This window comes from Passer domesticus, chromosome 31, assembly GCF_036417665.1.
Source record: "Passer domesticus isolate bPasDom1 chromosome 31, bPasDom1.hap1, whole genome shotgun sequence".
NCBI lineage: Eukaryota > Metazoa > Chordata > Aves > Passeriformes > Passeridae > Passer > Passer domesticus.
This window is the reverse complement of record NC_087504.1, coordinates 1,449,244-1,462,433: the sequence shown is the minus strand read 5'-3', so window position 1 is coordinate 1,462,433 and position 13,190 is coordinate 1,449,244. Positions and strand designations below refer to the sequence as shown.

Genomic DNA, 13,190 nt, shown 5'->3' with positions numbered 1-13,190 from the left:
TCATAAAATTCCCTCCACATCCTTCCCACTCCCCAGATATTTTTGGTGGCAGGTGCTCCAAGACTCCTGTCAATGCCCCATGTAGTGACCCCTCACAATATGAGGGGCTGGAGTGTGTCCAGTATGGGAATGTAACTGGGGCTGGAGCACCAGGGAAGGGTCTGGAGAACTCCTGAGGGACCTGGGGAGCTCAGCCTGGAGAAAAGAGGCTCAGGGGAATTCCCTGACAGGAGCGGGCAGCCAGAGGACAGTCAGGCTCTGCTCCAAGGGAACAACAGGACAAGAGGAAGCAGCCTCAGACTGTGCCAGGGGAGGTTGAAGTTGGACATCAGGGGAATTTCTCCGTGGCCATTGGCAGGGGCTGCCCAGGGAGGTTTGGAGTCCCCACCCTGGAGGTGTCCAAGGAAGGACTGGATCTGGCACTTGGTGCTGTGGGCTGGGTTACAAGATGGGGATCGCACAGGTTGGATTCCATGATGTGGGAGGGTTTTTCCAACCTCAGGGATTCTGGGATTATACAGTCCCATATCCTCGTGGTTAGGGAGGGTGTGTTTGAGCAGCAGAAGGAAGGCCATTGGGTGACCTGGCCCAGGCTGCTGTTCTGAGGGAGAGAGGATATTGTTCCTTCCCTGGAGGCTGCTGAGAGAGGTGGTGGAGCAGGAGTGGGGACCCACAGCAGATCCACAACCAAGCCTGCAAGATTTCAGGAAGGAGATTTCCTCAGGGATGCTCAAGGCATCCTAGAAAAAACTGTGGGAAACTACTGGTCCTGAAGGAAACCCTGAATCCAGTCTGTCTTCCCAGCACTCCCAGTTCCCTTCTATCTCCCCAAATCCATGAGGATTTTCTTAAGAGGGCCCCTCTACTCATTACTTGAACCTATTGAAATCCGGGGAGTGAGGGCTGGCCTGTTTTTTCCAGTCACTTGTTCATTCAAGTGGCCTTCCATAAGTGAGATCTGTCACTGCAGATGTTTCTCTGCTTTTACTTCTCCATTAATTTCTCCCAATTAGTCAGAACCACATCTGAAAGCCCTACACCTCCTTTGGTTTTTCTTCCACCTTCTCCAAACAAGACCTTGTCTCCAACATATCCTAAGAACATGAAGAAACACTGGATCTTGAAGACTTTCACTTTTCAACAGTGAAACAAACCCCTTTCTTGGGTTTTTAAATAGCTACTGGATTTGTGACATTTAATTCAGTGTAGGGCCATATCTGGTTCATAATTCTTACTGACCAGAGTATGGACCTGATCCTGCCCCTCTGTGTGGTTAGAGGGGAGGGAACATGAGCACCAGGGAGGGCTCTCAGCCTGCTCAGGCACATGTTTGCACTGCTGGCTCCAAGGCGTGGGTGACACCAGGGGTTTGGGATGGATGATTCACCTGAACAGGCCAGGGGGTTGCTCTGGCTCCCCTGGGAGTTAATTCCCTCTTGTTTGAGGTTTGTGCAAGTACATCACACAGCTGGCACTGGGATCCCACCCCCAGGATCCAGGCCCTTGGATGCTCGATGGGCTGGGAGCTGAAAGTAAATGAAGCTCAGACCTTTTCCCCTATGCCTGACTCCTGCCTTGGCGTGTCCTGGTGTTTGGCTTCCAGGTGTTTTCCCTGCACAGAGGGGAGGGAATGTCGAAATCAACACCAAACCTCCCTCTGAGGTTCTGCTGGGCTGGGGTGTTCTGGCTGCTGACAGTGAAATTCAGTAAATCTGAGTGAGGAGCAAAAATCTGAGCCTTTAACTGGTCAGGGCCTGAGGGAAAGTTCTTGTTACCTGTGTTTGCATTTGCTCTTGCACCTCTTTAATTAAAAGGACTACAAAATAGAATAAATTACATGTGCATTTTTATTAGACAAACTCCAGAAAGTAAAGAGAGACGAACAGTCATGGGACACATTTTATATACAAAATCCGGCCAAAAAATTGCTGAGCTGGAGCAAGCTAGCTGCAAATTTAACCCAGTGAGACTCAGGTTCCAGGGCTGAGCCCCAGCAGGATGTGTGCAAGACAACACAGTTGAGAGAGAGTTCCTAAAGTAAGGCTCCTGTGGGACAGGACTTGGGGTGCAGGTGGCCCTGGTTGTGCTCACCCTGCCACGCTCCAGTAAAGGACCAGTTTTGGTGTTTTATGGTGCGTGGCGGTGACTGGAAGGAGAATTTTAGCTCCTGTAACTTCTTCTGGTGGAGGAGCTGGAGACAAACTTCATGCTGGAGCTGCTGCCAGCTCCTAGGGTGGTGCTGCTCACCCCGGGAACGCTGCCACAGTTGAAGCTGTTCCCCAAATTGCAGATCCCCCCTCCCATGCTGAGGTTGCTCCCTCCTCCGTATCCCGTTCCCACTGTTGTTCTGGTGACGGCTGCAAGGAGGAGAAGGAAATGTTTCAGTATCTCTGGGCATTGGCTTCTTGGTGTAGAGACACAGGAGTGTTTAAATAGGGTAATTCTTATATTTTAGACACTTACAGATATTCACTGGGACCCCATCTCCAGCCAGCCTGTTCAGGGATAGAACACAAGGAAGAGGATTAGAAGTCTGTTGATATTGGGGGGGAACAAACAATAAAATACATTTCCCAGAGGCCTTTGGGGAGAAAAGTAAAATCACAGCATAATTCATGGATTTTTGTTATTGCTATTATCTGGGATAATCTCCCCATTCTTGAGATTTTACTTAGCATTCCAGAAATGCTGAGCTTCTCCTGTGCCATCCCCAGCGCCACGGCTGGATGCTTCCCACCCACCTGCACTCCTCTCCCTCCAGCAGCTTCCTGTAGGTCGCAATCTCAATGTCCAGGGCCAGCTTGACGTTCATGAGCTCCTGGTACTCCCGGAGCTGCCGGGCCAGGTCAGCCTTGGCCTGTTGCAGAGCATCCTCCAGCTCGGCCAGTTTGGCCCTGGCGTCCTTGAGGGTCAGCTCCCCGCGCTCCTCGGCGTCGGCGATGGCAGCTTTCAGGTTGGCACACTATGGAACACAAAGCTCTGCTCAAAGTCCCCACCCCAGACCCAGGTTGTTCTTTACGCCTGCTGTAATCACAAGGTTTTATCCCAGCACCATCAGCTCCACCAGATTTAGTGACAGTTTTCTTTTTGAATGAAAAAGAGTCAAACTGAGCTGAACTGCTCAGGTTGCGCCAACCTTTTCCTTCCTCTCCCTTGCAAGTCTGGGGGTAAATTGGTTAAAAGTGGGGTTTGCTGCCCTTTACCTGTTTTTTCACACTGTCAATCTCGGATCGGAGCCTCTGGACATGGCGGTTGAGCTCCGAGATCTCCTGCTTGGTGTTCCGGAGGTCGTCCCCATGCCTGCCAGCCGTGGCCTGCAGTTCCTCGTACTGTCACAGAGAGAAACAACCAGTCAAAGGAAAATCCACTTTTTTGGAGTTACCAGGAGCCTGAGTCCCTCCTCCCACCCAGATCAACAGGTGGGAGTATTTTCTTGGAAGAGTCGGTCTTTATCTGATCCAGACAAGATATGAAGAGCATGGAAACCCCAGATCCTTCACCTTGGTCTGGTACCAGGACTCGGCCTCGGCGCGGCTCCGGTTGGCGATGTCTTCGTACTGAGCCTTGACCTCAGAGATGATGCTGTCCAGGTCCAGGTTCCGATTGTTGTCCATGGTGAGAACCACAGAGGTGTCGGAGATCTGGGTCTGCATCTGGGACAGCTCCTGCAAAGAGCACAAGGAATGAGGTAATCCCCTTGGGAGATGCCTTTTCACCCTTCCAGGTGAGCTGCAGACCTGGGAGAGGCTGTTACAGATCGTTATCTGAACAGCTCATGTGTTGGTGCAACTCAACAGAGGGGAAGGATTTAGCATCTCCTGGAGGGAGAGAAGCTCTTCACTGGGGGCCGGGATGTTTTGGAGCTGGTTGTACTCACTGCTTCGTAAAGTGCTCTCAGGAAATTAATTTCTTCAGTCAGCGCATCTGCCCTGGCTTGGAGTTCCACCTTGTTCATGTAGGAAGCATCTACATCCTGGGGGATGAGAGATTCTTGGGTGGTTTACACCCCTATCAGTAAATCAGGAACATGCATTGTGATAACAGTCCAGGGAAGAAACCATAATGAAACTGAAGGGGTTGCAATTGTAATGGGTGGATTTGTGACTGAGTGGGTGATCAGAGCTCTATAATGAGCCATCCCACAGTGCCCTGGAATTTGCTCTCACCTTCTTGAGTGTCACAAATTCATTCTCTGCGATGGTCCTTCTGTTGATCTCATCTTCATACCTAAAAGAGGACGGCACAGGGAGTTTTTGTTTGGGCAGGTAACAGAAAGATTTGAGTTTGCTGGAATTAATTTCCTTCAGAGCATTTTGCATACAATGCTCTTTTCCCTCAATGAGAGACCAGGAGCTGAACCAGTTAAAACAAGTACATCAAAACAATTCGAACAAATCCATTATTTTTTACTTATTTCTGGCCATTAGTCATCCTCCTTCTGCTGTTTTAAGCAAATGAAATGTGCTGCTCTGAAACTTTCAGACCTACTGTGTAATTTTTCCCTCTCAGTAGGTAATTTAATTAATAAGTCTTTGATCATGCTCCAAATTATTCCCTAAATGTTGGCGTACTCGGATCTGTTTCTCCGTTACTGAGAAAATTTCTCTTTGAGAAAATGTCATCGCCGGGAATTCCAGGATCCCAGACTCTCCTGGATGCCCCAGTTGGTTTAAGGATTTTGAGAGGAGAAAGGCTGCACCTGCCCAGGTGAGTAGAGCATTAGCTCAAGACTTACTTCTTTTTGAAGTCCTCGACCAGGTACTGGGTGTTGACGAGTTCTCCCTCCAGCCTCCCCTTGTCACTCAGCAAGGAGTTCAGCTGCACCCGCAGGTTATTGATGTAGGTCTCGAAAAGCGGCTCCAGGTTGTTCCTCACTGTTTTCATTCCCTGCTCCTGCAGCAAACTCCACTTGGTTTCCAGCACTTTGTTTTGTTGCTCAAGGAATCGGACCTGGAAGGAGAAATATCCTGAAGGGGCTTTGAAAGAATAGAGACTGGGGAGAATATCCCTGCAAATGGGAGGGTCTCAGAACTGGCTGAGAGGGTAAAATGCTCCTTTCAGCTGGTTTTCAGAGGCAAATTCTCATCTGTTGGGAGGTTTGACTGCAGGGACTGTGCAGTGTTAGAAACTCTGGAAAAACCCTTGATATTTTGGCTTCCCATTCATTGTTTAAATTGAAACCAAGTACAGGGATTTTGTGTGAAAAATGTGAGCAAAATCACATAAGGAGCAAAGCAGAGTTTGCTCTTTAATTAAAATAACATTGTTAAGGTGCTGCTTCTCCTTCCCTTCTGTAGAGCTCCCCTACCCTACTAATGTCCAAAATATTGCAGCATTTTCCTTCAAACTACAGAGGAGCAGCTTGACCAGAGCAGGAGCTGAGCAGATGTTCTTATGCATCAGTGAAATGTGGTGGACAGACAGATTTGGATCAGATTTTGGTATTTTAAGCTAAAAATCCAAACACTTTGGTGACAGATTTAAATGCCTTTGAGAGAATTCAAGCATTGAGAAGCTGCTTCTCCCTTGTGCCAATTTCTTGGTCATTTTAGGTAGGTATCTGCAATTCATTTGATCATCTACAAAGCTGTTCCCAAGGCTCCTGAAATACTTAGCCTAAAGTCTCCAGAAGGGTGGGATTCTCCTCTGGAGATTTCTTTCCCTACTGCCTGTGAGATGTGGGAGCAGCAAATGAGGAGGAACTCAAACATTGGATGATTAATTCATGGCAACCGCTATGAAACAGGTGCCATTCCCTGGAGCTTCCAGGGCATCTTCCAGTCTTAGTCCTCACTTTTATTCCTCCTTGATTGGCTTTTGTCCTCATCAAGCAGAAAATAAGAGTGTCCCTGTCAAAAAAATCAGATATTTAGGAAAGCTCACCTTGTCAATGAAGGAGGCAAATTTGTTGTTGAGGGTTTTGATTTGTTCCTTCTCCTCTTTTCGGATCCTTTGGATGTTAGGGTCAATCTCCAAGTTGAGCGGTTTAAGAAGGCTCTGATTGATGGAGACTTCGTGGATGCCCCCAGCTGGGAATCCAGGGCCACCCCCAAAGGCCCCATATCCATAGCCAAGGTTGGCTGGAACACCAAAGCCGCCCCCGTACACACTCCCGGCGCCACCACCAAACCCTGCCGAGCCATAGAAGCTGCCACCCCTTCCAGCCACGGAGATCTTCTTGCAGCCACCAACATTGTAGAGGCTTTTGCTTCCAAAGCCCCCCCCGACCCTGGCAAAGCCACTGCCAGCATTGCAGCTGCCCAGGCGGGTGACGGAGCAGGAGCTGAAGCTGGTCCGGCACGTGTTGGGGACCATGGCCGAAGCAGCGCTGAAGCCACTTCTCCCCCTCTGAATCCTCACGGTGGACTGGCGAGACATTGCTGGGGCTTTTTGGATTGGGGTGGATGCTGCAGCTAGAATAAAGGAGCAAAGGTGCTGGCCTGGAGCAAGGAGTAGGAGGGAAAGGAGAGAGGTGAACCTGTGCTCTGCAAGGGCTGGGGAGAGCCCTTTTATGCATGTATGAGCCTGGGATGGGTTGGATGAGGTGGATCATCTTTCTGATGAATTAGGCTTGGCATGTCCAACAGCATTCTGGAGAGTGAACTCACTCTGCACACACGCCCTGCTGAAATAATACAGTCCAGGTTCTCAGCAACAGGGAATTGTTTGGGAATAACTGTCGCCGGTCTTTGTAGACAGCCAGACTCGTCCCCATTTCAAAGCTGGAAAGTGCCGATGAATCACGCTGGGCACTGGCAGCAAAACACCGCTCAAGTGCCTGTCACTCAACACCTCTGTCATTGGAAAACTTCATCCCTCGGGATTGCTTTCGCCCCTTTTGTTCACAAGCAGGGCTTGGGAAAGTTTAAATCCTTGTGCCTTAGGAGTGGGACCGGTGCCAGTTCCACAGCCAGCCCTGCAGCCAGCTGTTTTATCCTGGGGTTTTGGGATAACTTTGTGATAAGATTCTTGTGAAATTTGCCCAGAGAGGTTGTGGACTCCCCATCCCTGGAAGTGTCCAAGGCTGGGTCTATGGAAGGTATCCCTGTCCATGGGACTAGATGCTCCTTAAGGTCCCTTCCCATCCAAACCATCTTGTGATTCCATGGACCACATGGAGCCACCACAGGAATTGGCAGATACAGTTTTGTTCCCATCTCTAAAAAGCTCAGGTCCCTCTGGAAATGCTGCTGGAAATCCTGCTTCTCCAGGCTTATTGCACTGTCTTAAAAAATATAATTACATGAATAAAAATGGAATATTTTGACAAGATCATTTTGTTCCTGTGTGGATTTTGACAGCTGCCACTGAGCTCTGTCACAAATATGTGCTGCCGCCTCAGGTTTGAGGGTTTGGACTTTATTTTAGCAGGATGAAAACAAACAAGCAAACAACTCAGAAATATAGACATAGGAGGAAAGATTGTGGGAATGGGAACTGCTTTGACTCCACTGGCTCTGTGAAAATGGAGTGCTCCGGGGCTGTTCCCAATGCACACTTAATGAACACAGTGTCATTTCCCAAGGATTTAATCAGCTCTTTCAGCACATCTGGAAGTGTGATCCTGCCTGCTGAAATCCACTGGAAAGCACAGGATTCCCTCTGCCCAGGACCACTCTAGGACATCCTGGGTCTTTCCCACCACAGGTATCAGCACAGCCCTTTGTATTTAACAGGTGGTTTGAGTAAAAATAAAAGATAAAAATGTAAAAAAATAATTCATTTTGAGGGACAAAAAGTGCTTGTGGTGTTTTGTGTTGTTCAGGAAAACAGGATTTGTATTTAATTTATTTATACAAAAGGCTGAAATTGTAAATGTATACCTCTGAGCAGCTTCTCCTTGTGCTGGCTGCAGAGCAGAGGACAGGAAGAACGGAATAATGAGGAATCAACAGAATAATGAGGAATCACCCTGGTGGGGGCAGTTGTGCTTCCATCTGCCCCTGCCTGGTGACGTATCCAAATGCAGGAAACTCCCAGAAATTTCTTGTGTCAGCCTTGTTTTCCAATTGTCTGAGAGGAGATGTTTGCAATGGAGGTTTTAAATTGAATGTTATTCTTAGGCAGGATTTGTCAGGTTGGTTTTATGTTTATTGCCAGACTGAGATTTTATTGCAAGGAAGGGCTGAATCCTGCAGGTTTGCACAGTGAGGCCGTGTCACTGAGTCTGACTCTGAACCCCTGGGAGCTGGATGCAAACAGATTAGAAGCAAAGTCTGTGTCCAAAGGGCACTTTTGAAAGGATTATTGATCAGTCTGGGGGCTTTGCCCACCAACAGACACATATCAGGACTTGAGGTCATGCAATTCATTCCCACATGCTGGATTCCAGTCCCAGGCAGAAAGATTTCCAACTGAAAAATAAGGGAAAATTAGGTTGGATATTGGGAAGAAATTCCTCCCTGTGAGCGTCATGAGTCCCTGGCACAGGGTGCCCAGAGAAGCTGTGGCTGGAATTGTCCAAGGCCAGGCTGGACCAGGCTGGGACAGTGGAAGGCATCCCTGCCCATGCCAGGGATGGGGTGGGCTCTAAAGTCCCTTCCCACCCAAACCATTCCATGACTGTAAGACATCCAAAAGCAGCTGGACATTGCCAGCCCATGGTTCCTTTGGGGATACTCTCTCAGCTCTCTCCATCTCCCCTAGCTCTGAGTACCTGAAATGAGTTTTATTCCAATTTTTCCAGTGGAGATCAGCACCAAAGGGCAGATCCTCCCCAGGGAGATACACAACGTGGGGAGTCTGGATGTGCAGGGCAGAGCTCCCCCAGTTCTCCCAGTGGGATGTGTCAGTGCTTTCCTTTTTCCCCTCAGGCTCCCTTTGCATCTGAAACTTGTCTTTTTTTGGCTAAGGAATCCACTGAGTGCGTTGGAGCCCATGGTTAATAACAGTAGTAATAATGCAGCTCCTCCAAGCAACTGAGAAGGAATTAATTTCTTTCCATTCCGTGTTCTGCCAGGGTGGAGGTGATGTGGTCGTCACTCATCCGGAAGGAATTTCAGAGGTAATTACAAAAGGCAGAACTGGGAGCACAAGGAGCTGTAGCTACAGGTTTGGGGTATGGGCTGATGGAAAGGGGGGTCCCCACCCTGCTCTGTTGATGAAACACAGAGTTTCCAGGTAGCTCCTGGGGGAGTGTCTCCCATGCTCCTGCAGCTCCAGACATGGAATGGATTTGCTGCTCTGGTGCAGGGACCTCCTGATACAGAGGCTCCAGAGGATGGTGCTGGAGCTCACCCACTGCTCGGGAGCTTTTCCTCCTGATCCCACCTCAGGAGCTGTGTCTGGGCAGGTCCCTTTGGGCCAGAGTTCCTCTGTTGTGAGAGGGGCTGGGGAGGCTCTGGAGCTCCCTTCCCTCCCCCTCCTCATTTCCTTCCACCAGGATGAGCAGTCGCTGCCAGCCCAGAGCGAGAGGCAGGAGAACACTTTACAAACGCTGTAAACCTGGGAGTAAAGTCTTGGCTGAATTTGCATCTGTCACCATGCTGCTGTCAAGGTAAAAACTTCTCCTTTGAGATTAGGGAGTTCTGCCTCTGTCAGGGCAATAAATGCTATTCCAGCCCCTTTAGTGAGAAATCTGAGCCATTTTACTGTGGTTTAGTGAACAGGGATGTCTCTAACAGCTTCTCATCACCTCCTCTCCATCCCTCTACTCCGCTGCTCCTGTCCAGGATCCATCTCAGAATCCTACATCTGATGCAACTTCTCAGGCTGAAATTTTTGGATGTTCCTCTCTGTGTTTTGTTTGCAAAAAATAACCATATTTGTAAAACAAGAGCATGTCAAAGTACCTTGCATTGGTTCACCTGTGCTACCTAATCTCAGTTTAATTATCAGCAAAGTCAAGGCTGTAATTTAGGTTAATTTCTTAAATTAAAGCCTTTGGGTTAAACTTGGGCTTCCAAGCTAAATTCAAACCCGACTCATTTTGGGCGTAATTTACTATTTCATCTCACGTTAATGAAGGCCAGCAAGACTGAGGTTTTTCCACAGGAGACCACTGAACTCACAGCATCCCTGTGCCGTGGGGCCAGGCCCCTCTGAGACCTTCTGGGTGGGAGGCGAGTGTCCATGAATCCCATTTCCTGAAGGGATGAATTAGGACAAGCTCCTCTGAAGTTTTCCCATAGGTGTTGCCCTGTGCTGGGTCCTTTGGGCCTGTTCCCAGCAGTATCTGGAGGCCAGTCAGCTCCAGCTCCTGGGCGACTTTGAAGTGTAGGTGTGACCTGCTTTCCCCAGATAATTGTTTTCTGTGCCAGCATGGAGACTCTTGGTGCACTCCAGGCTTTACAAAGCTCCATCCCTGCTGCCTGGCACACGCCTGGGAGGGTTTGTTCTCCCTGGGGTCTGCTGTATCATGAAATACCCTCAGATTTTAGAGGGGTCTGGTACCTCCTTTAGCCTGTTCTGGTGCCTGGCTAATTGCCCCTGAAGGAACCTGGATCCTCCACATCTCCTTGTAATGCCTTTGGAGAATCCCCTGCCCTGGGCTGGGCTGCTGGGGCTGTGACCCCACGTGAAAACATGAACTCCAAAGGCTGATGGTGGTCACAGGGTATTTGTTCTATCCCATCCTTTCTCCTGGCCCTGGGGCACATCTATTCTCTCAGTAAAAAACACAGAGCCCTGGAAACAGTGTGGCTGGGGAGTCCCACAGTTTTAGCAAGCTCTGTGCACATTCCACATCCCTCAGCTCCATCCTGCTCCTGGCTTGGTTTTCCTTCTGAAGACCCACAGTGCAGGTGTGGAGCTTAAATTCTCCCTCTTAAAACAAACCTGGATCACCACAAGGAGCTGGGAAGACAAACAAGGATTATCCATATGTCCTGTAAAGTGGATCCAGTCATAGGGCAGCGATTCCAGGGGGCCTCGTGTTTATTTACCACTCAGCTGTCCCAAGGGATTGGTTCCATTCCTGACCTCCAACTGCTTTGGGCAGCCAAATGTTGCTCCAGCTGAGCAGATGGCAGCTGGGAATATTGTTCCACTCTGGATTTGCTGCATCCTGTGTTGCCTTCCCTGCAGGCATTTCGTGTCTTGTTTCATTTACAGCCTGTGCAAATAAACAATTTGCAAATTAAAATAATTTTCTTTGTTGGAAATTCTGCTTTTGAGTCAAAAAAAGCTGCAAAGTTTCATTTTGGAATTGTTAAGGGGAGTTGGTTCAGTGTTTTGGGACAAGATCATTCCCATAGGAAATGTTGAAATTAAATGCTGGGTTTTAGAAAATGTTTCACCTGGTGTTTTGGTGGCTGCTAAAATCACATGTCACATTTGACTTGAATATGTCAAATTTTTCAGGTCTCTGCAAATCAGGAGGGTGGAAGTTGAATACAGTTTTTTGCATCTGCTCTGCAAATTCACAAGGAAGACGTGCCAGGATGGGCTCTTAGAACACTTCACTGGAAACAGAAAACACACAGAGCTGCTCAGGGCTTTTTTGGCTGCATCCTCACCCTCAGAGTGCAGGAGACAGACCCAGCACTGGCTCACGGAGGCTTAGGAGCTGTTCTGGTGCCATGGGGATGGGTAAGAATTTGGCAAAGATGTTTCATGGACGGTTCATTGGTGGTGGACCCATGTGTTGATGTGGCAAATGGTCCAACGTGTTGTGCAACTTGGATTAAAACCATCAGATTTGACATTTTCAGTAATAAAACCCAACAAATTGGGCTGCTCTGCCTCCAACCACCACCTCAGCTCTGGGAGCTTGTCCCCATTCCCTCAAATCATTCTAAGAAACAAGGCCAGATGCTTGAAAAGTGGGTGAAACTCTTCAATTAATGGAGCCCAACCATCCACCCACCATAAAACCTCCTCTGGTGCAAATGGGCTGTCCCAGCTCTCCCAAGACATCATTCCATGGCCCTTTCCAGGTGCTGGAGTGGAGTCTCAGGATGTTCACCCCACCACAGGACCATTGGGCGGGACCATCCCTTTCCCTGCTCTGGGTCCCCACCTGCTGGAGATGCTCGGCTGGCTTGGCTGGGATTCTCACACCTGCACCAGGTGATGGACGAGGGGGTCCCCTTGGAGTGGGAGCTTGGAGGCTTTTCCCTGGAAAGCAGCTCTGGAATGTTGCACAAGGGGCTTTTTCTGGTAGACATGGCTTACAGCCCCTCTCCTCTCCACCCCTGGCTGGAGGTTGCAGGGATTGAGGGATGGGTTGATGGGCACTGACCATTTCCTTTTGGGACCAGCATTCTCAAAGGGCTGTGGGACATTCCTCATCTGCCCCCCTTCTGCCCTGGCTCTTTCCTTGCCCATGTCTCTTGTCCTGCCATGGGGGCTGGATTCCCACCTTGCCTGGTGCTCCCCATTCCTGCCAGGATCCACACCTGGCACTGGCAGGGACAAGGAGATGCCTGTGGAGCCACAGGAGGGAGCCCGGGGCTGGTATGAGATCTCGGCTGAGACCCCCCCACCCAGGCAGGTCATGGAAATCTCCCGGGCAGCTGGGTGGAAACCAGGAGACTGAAGTGCTGTGGGCACCTTGGCAGACCTTGGGTCCACTCCAAATGAACCTGAGGCCCTGAAACTGCCCCTGCAGATGAGCAGCCAGGATGTTTCATAGGATATTTGCACATCCCAGAGAAACCTCAGTGTGCAAACTGTGTGTGTGCAGATTTTGGGTGCCTCGCCCTGTGCCTGCCCTTGCAGCTGCTCTTCCCAACCAGGGCAATACCCACCTGCTCCAAGCCCTCCCTGCTGTGTGCCAATCTCGCTTGTGTCCTTGCCATGGTGCTGATGCCAGAGGTGGGCTCCTCTGATGTACAATATACTCCTGTTTGTACAAGCTAATGGCTGAGCCATGCCCTGCATGAGCCAGCCCGTGAATCCCAAATAAACCCTTGGGAATCACCTTCCTTTTCCCCACTTCCGTGCACTTCCTTCCTCCTGCAGTGACAGGCAGAAAGGGCAACTTTGCAGTTAACCACCGCAGTGGGCTTCATCCAGCTTTTGGCTCTGTTCTGAGGCAGCTTTTCCTTCGTGTGCCTCAGTTTTCCATCCAGAGAATCATGGAATAGTTTGGGTTGGAAGGGACATTAAAGCCCATCCAGTTCCACCCACATGCCACGGGCAGGAGCACCTTCCATAGACCAGGTTGCTCATCTCACCCTCCTTTCCATTTGCCCCAGTTTGTCCTAGAGCCCAAGTCCTAAAACTGAATTTTGTTTCCTCAAGGAGCC

At 49.5% G+C, this 13,190-nt stretch overlaps 1 protein-coding gene and 1 long non-coding RNA gene across 3 annotated transcripts; one reads left to right on the top strand and one right to left on the bottom strand.

The window, feature by feature from the left end:
* Positions 1–1,845: 1,845 nt before the first annotated feature.
* Positions 1,846–6,477, bottom strand: LOC135287822 (keratin, type II cytoskeletal 6A-like). The gene is made up of 9 exons (XM_064401039.1): positions 5,884–6,477; positions 4,736–4,950; positions 4,167–4,227; positions 3,878–3,973; positions 3,501–3,665; positions 3,204–3,329; positions 2,742–2,962; positions 2,464–2,495; positions 1,846–2,357 (listed from the first exon to the last, which is right to left on the bottom strand). The coding sequence occupies exons 1-9, from the start codon at positions 6,376–6,378 to the stop codon at positions 2,161–2,163; spliced, it is 1,608 nt and encodes a 535-aa protein (XP_064257109.1). The 5' UTR covers positions 6,379–6,477; the 3' UTR covers positions 1,846–2,160.
* Positions 6,478–6,515: 38 nt separating this feature from the next.
* Positions 6,516–12,689, top strand: LOC135287845 (uncharacterized). Of its 2 annotated transcripts, XR_010351326.1 has the most exons (4): positions 6,516–7,647; positions 8,960–9,004; positions 9,383–9,496; positions 11,302–12,689. It is a non-coding gene; the product is annotated as an uncharacterized LOC135287845 (long non-coding RNA). The 2 variants fall into 2 exon arrangements; XR_010351324.1 differs by having other exon boundaries at positions 6,516–9,004.
* The last annotated feature ends 501 nt before the right edge of the window (positions 12,690–13,190 follow it).